This window comes from Capsicum annuum, unplaced genomic scaffold (assembly GCF_002878395.1).
Source record: "Capsicum annuum cultivar UCD-10X-F1 unplaced genomic scaffold, UCD10Xv1.1 ctg56022, whole genome shotgun sequence".
Taxonomy (NCBI): domain Eukaryota; kingdom Viridiplantae; phylum Streptophyta; class Magnoliopsida; order Solanales; family Solanaceae; genus Capsicum; species Capsicum annuum.
Genome location: NW_025864385.1, coordinates 1 through 3,030, shown reverse-complemented (window position 1 = coordinate 3,030; position 3,030 = coordinate 1). Strand labels below are relative to the sequence as shown.

At 34.1% G+C, this 3,030-nt stretch overlaps 1 protein-coding gene across 1 annotated transcript; it reads left to right on the top strand.

The window, feature by feature from the left end:
* Positions 1–42: 42 nt before the first annotated feature.
* Positions 43–2,938, top strand: LOC124893223 (receptor-like protein 9DC3; the record flags this gene model as incomplete). The annotated part of the gene is given in 2 exon segments (XM_047404299.1): positions 43–116; positions 318–2,938. A coding segment is annotated over 1 exon segment (330 nt), but the record flags the coding sequence as incomplete, so codon positions are not given.
* Positions 2,939–3,030: the final 92 nt, after the last annotated feature.

Here is a 3,030-nt window from a genome sequence, read left to right as displayed (position 1 = left end):
ATAATGTTGTCAACACAAACTCCAGCATGGTTTTCAAGGATGGTTGATGAATTGGAATACAAAATTATTACGAGAATGCAAAAGCACAAGAAGAGATATTAGTGTGTCACCTCCAGGTATTCTACTATGCAAATTGTTTTTATTTGACTTAGCATTAGCATTTTCATTTGATCATCACTTGTCACACTACCAATTAACATATGCTCGAGAGAAGGCGGCATTTTCTTAAATCTTTTTGTCGACTTATTGCTAAGCGTAAACCATTCCACTATGTGTCTAACTTTAATTCTTTATTTATTTTTTTTCGGAAACTGCAGTTTCCAAGTCTACTGAGTAGATGGAATGCAAATACAAGCTTTTATTTGTTATTTTATGGTGTAGTCGGGTACAAGAATCTGTATTTAGGCACAACAACTTCAACACTAGAACACTATGAAGTACAAAAACACCCTCAACACAAGATCAAAGTGATCTTCCTCCCAGGATAAAATGACTTTCAATCCAACTATAGTGGTACCTCAAATAATTGAATTCGTCGAACTCACTCAACGATTTGACTGATCACAAAGAATGTTTTGAAGACAAGAAAATTTTTTATTTCAGAAAATTTTTCATTCATAAACCTGTGGATAAATGCAGGTTTATATAGCCATCAAGTGCCCCTTCCCAAAGGTGGCAATGGTTCATCTGAAAAGGTGTATCCTTTGGAAGAGTCATATCTGTTCATTCGAAACATTGTGTCTTTTTCTGAACAGACATAACTATCTGAATAGTCACTCATTTTCCAAAACAATATGTCTTTTCCTCAAAGGTTGTGTCCCTCCATTTTTCATTCACACCTTTTTCATACATATTGAACCCAACATTATTTTCATAGTTTCCGATGTTTCAACTTAGATTTTTACTACTACCTATTATTGTATTATCTTGTTTTTGTTTTTCTGATTGTTGCTACTGCCTTATTTTACATTTTTTCGTTGAGCTTAATCTATTGGAAACAGCCTCTCTACGTTCAAGGTAGGGTAAGGTCTGCGTACACACAATCCTCCCCAAACCCAACCATAGGATTACACTGGATTTCTTCTTGTTAGTATCTGATATTTCATGAAGTGTTTGTTAGCCTATGAATAACGTCACGAGTTTTCTTCCTTTGTGACCCAACCAAATTTTGTTTTCATTTGTTAATATGTAGAAATAAATTCAGCATATTCGACTGATAAACAGAAATTTGAATCCTCAGATCATTCAATCAATTTCCTAACAAAACATGCAGAACATGACATATTAAATTAAAATTATTAATAACATGTCAACTGAAAGTAGAAATTTTCTTCTTCTTTTCTATTTGGCTGTTAAGAGAACCAAAACAAAGACCTTTTTTATCAGACAAAATGCAAGTGGAGGGACCTTTGTGTTGTTGCTTGTAGTCAAGGTCTGTACCCTAAGTGGAGGGACTAATCAAACTATCTTTGATTTTTGGGCAACGACTCATGCATTGACTTGAGATTTTTTTTTTCCCATTACAGCAAACTTTCTATTACAATCACGGAGTAAATATCTACAAAGTTAAGATCTGAAAGTGACTACCATCTAGGAATTGATTACTCCGAAGTAACTCAAGGTGTTTCCTTTTTCCAATTCATGACTTGAATGTCTTCGTCAGAGTCTTTCTCTCCCCTCTAAAAATCAAAATTGATTAGTCCAAATGGTCACGCAACTAAGGACTTTTATTCAGAAAGTCACTTAACTTTATTTTTTTACTTCAAAGTCACTCAAGCAATTAAATTATCTTTTTCATTAAAATTTGTTTTTATGAATTTTTCATTTAAACAAAAGTTGTAAATCTAAAAAAAAAAAAAAATTGCACAAAGCATAAGACTTTTCAAGAATTCAAGATCTACACCAATTGTCACTCTGATAGACTTTCTTTCTCCTTTAAGAAACGAACAGTCTAGTAGGGTCCAAAGAAAGTCCCCACTCCAAGTTCTAAACACGTTCTTGGAAAATTGATTCCATCAAACTCGAGGTGTTTTTTTTTTCCAATTCTTTACTTGAAATGTCTTCGTCAAAGTATTTACACCAATTATCACTCTTATAAACTTTTCTTCCTTCTTAATGCATCTTGCGTTAGTAGGGTCCGGAGAAAGTCCCCACCCCATAAAGTGTGATGTAGTCAGTTTAATATAATGCAAGCATTAACAACTACTTTCATGGCTCGATCGTTTCCAACGCTTCACTTTTCTTTTTCTTATAAGAATTTATATTGATCAATTAACTGTTTCCTTGTGTTAGAGATCATATTCAAAGTGAATTTTTCTGCATTATTTAGGATATTTATATCTCGTAGTACTATTTGATAAATTAGCTTAATAGTGCATAACAATTTGGTCCGGACTACTTGCAGAAACTTGGGATTGTGATGTCTTCAACTGTGAAAGTATCAAACAAAATTGTATTATTACAAGTGATAGGATCTTTCTATTGTAGCTTTCGTTTGGACCTTTCTACTATATATACCTAATCAAAATTACTGAATAGACACACAAAGCATACATTTCTTGATTTCTTCTCTACCAACTTAATTAGTTTTGATCATTTTAGTACAGCAATGGATTGTGTAAAACTTGTACTATTTTGTATGCTATATCCCTTTCTCTGTCAACTTGTTTTCTCGTCATCCTTGCCTCATTTGTGCCCCAAAGATCAAGCTCATGCTCTTCTGCAATTCAGGCAAATTTTTACCATTAATACTTCTTATTACTGTGGCCCTCCTAATCCGAGAACTCTTTCATGGAACAAGAGCACAGATTGTTGCTCGTGGGATAGAGTTCAGTGTGACGAGACAACGGGACAAGTAATTGAGCTTGACCTTGCTTGCAGCGGACTTCAAGGCAAATTTCATTCCAACAGTAGCCTGTTTCAGCTCTCCAGTCTCAAAAAGCTAGATTTGTCTCATAATGATTTTTCCGGATCGCTCATTTCACCTAAATTTGGTGAGTTATCTAGCTTGACGCATCTTTATTTGTCGCG